Source organism: Olea europaea, unplaced genomic scaffold (genome assembly GCF_002742605.1).
Source record: "Olea europaea var. sylvestris unplaced genomic scaffold, O_europaea_v1 scaffold21446, whole genome shotgun sequence".
NCBI lineage: Eukaryota > Viridiplantae > Streptophyta > Magnoliopsida > Lamiales > Oleaceae > Olea > Olea europaea.
The window spans coordinates 1-1,840 of record NW_019239421.1 but is presented as its reverse complement, the minus strand read 5'-3'; the positions used below and the strand labels follow the sequence as shown (position 1 = coordinate 1,840).

At 32.3% G+C, this 1,840-nt stretch overlaps 1 protein-coding gene across 1 annotated transcript; it reads right to left on the bottom strand.

Annotated features, from left to right (window-relative positions):
* Positions 1-557: 557 nt before the first annotated feature.
* Positions 558-1,834, bottom strand: LOC111380440. Its single transcript, XM_023004006.1, has 2 exons — positions 1,780-1,834; positions 558-1,119 (listed from the first exon to the last, which is right to left on the bottom strand). Exon 2 carries the CDS (start codon positions 1,111-1,113, stop codon positions 616-618), a length of 498 nt encoding a protein of 165 aa, XP_022859774.1. The 5' UTR covers positions 1,114-1,119; positions 1,780-1,834; the 3' UTR covers positions 558-615.
* Positions 1,835-1,840: the final 6 nt, after the last annotated feature.

The following is a 1,840-nucleotide window of genomic DNA, read 5'->3' as shown; positions in this document are numbered from 1 at the left end:
TCACTAACTAGCAATTGCAATACTGATCCAATTTCATGAATTGCTTATTAATATTGCGGCTGTCATAAAAAAAGAATTCACTATAGTAACTAAGGCACAAAATCAAAACCCATCAATCTCCTAACACTGTTTTATGGAATAATACAACTTTCACTCCTTCAAGACAACTGGTCACAATTATAAATAGAAAAAGGTTAGGCCAAAACAAAATATTTAACCAAAAAAAAAAAAAATGTCTATGGAAGGAGTTCCACTGCACTATGATTCAAAATATAAAAAAAAAAAAATTAAACAGAAACTAAAGCTAAGCTCCTAATGCCAGATAATAACGATCAAAAACATATACTACAATTCCTTCTCAAAAAATTTCCACTTATCCTTGGTCTGCACGTCCTCGATCATTATAAATTCTCTCTATACTAATTTCTTGAGTTCTCTTACTTCATTCATCTACTTGAAGAAATTCATTTTATCACTAGAGCTGATCCATAAGTTATTTTTATACTAATTCTCAACCTCAAAAACAAAAATTGCAGGAGAAATTTTTACATAGAAACAATTGATCACTAATGAGAACAGTTTGATAAAAGAAACTGTAGCTTCAGTTAAAAAATTTCAATTACCTTTACCGTCTTCTGAATCATAGGTGTAATGCCTCAAGAGGTCCATGTATTTGAATAAGTTATTTCCAATAGTCGAAACAGCATCACATAAAAAAGAAACAATAATTGAAGACAACTTTTGGAAGATTTCAACCTCTGGTTCTTCTACACAAATACTGTTGCTGTTATAGCCTGGTATAAAGAGAAACCAAGCACAAATTTCCCTCGTGTTATTGTCAAATGCACCAGTACTTAACATGGTTGCCTGTGCCAGAACATAAGCTTGTTCTTTTATCTCTCTGGTTGGTGAATAAATTAACAAGCCCAGAAATGGACGCAGATGCCTATACATTTGTGCCTGGGTTCTAATTGGAGTATCGTATTTGGAAAACCAACCAACATGCTGTATAAGCAGTGGTAAACAAGACTGCAGCACAACAGGTGGTAGTGATGAAGGATTACTTGGTAGAACTTTAAAGAAATCGAAAGAACCTTCAAACGCTGCAGGCATGGTCCTCTGCAAACGAGTATCAGAGCATCAACAGAAAAATATAGAATAATTTACCCAGGAATAATGGAAATTATCCTATTGGCCCTGGTGGAACAATTATTCAAATTTATCTGTTTAAATCCTTGGTTATCTTCTTAATATCATTCATCATCCTTAAAGCTTAGCCAACAATGTCGTACATCAACATGGTTATTGAGGATTTACAAATTCAGAAATATTTATCCTTTTTTAGTGCTTGACTTCAGAATAGATTTTCTAAGCCCCTGTTTGGGGGCTGGGGCTCAGGGTTAAAACAAAATGGAAAATGCTTCTTGTAAGTAACTATTTACATAATGATGAGGTGTCAAAATTTAAGTAGGTAAGTTGTTTAATTGATGAGATTTTGATCCGGTTATATCTCACCATATCATCTATTAGTAAATCATTATGTAAGTTGTTATATACATGTAGCACAACCGGAATAAAATTTTAATAAATTTTACTAAAAGTTGATAAAATGCGTGATCAAAAAATTGTGAATCCCATGAAATATGTAATTAAAATTAATTGTCAACTTAGACTCAGCTAAAGGCGAAAATTTTAGCTAAACTCAAGAAGATCAATTTATTTCATAGATATTCTAATAGTTCTCATCTACACTAAACTATTTAGCACCTCACAACTTACATGATAGATTTGAAGTACATAGAGCAGTTTGGAGTAAAAATATGTTTCCCCTTCTTCTAGA

Coding starts and splice junctions, on each gene's coding strand:
- LOC111380440 (XM_023004006.1), bottom strand. CDS start 1,113: ATGCCTGCAGCGTTTGAAGGTTCTTTCGATTTCTTTAAAGTTCTACCA.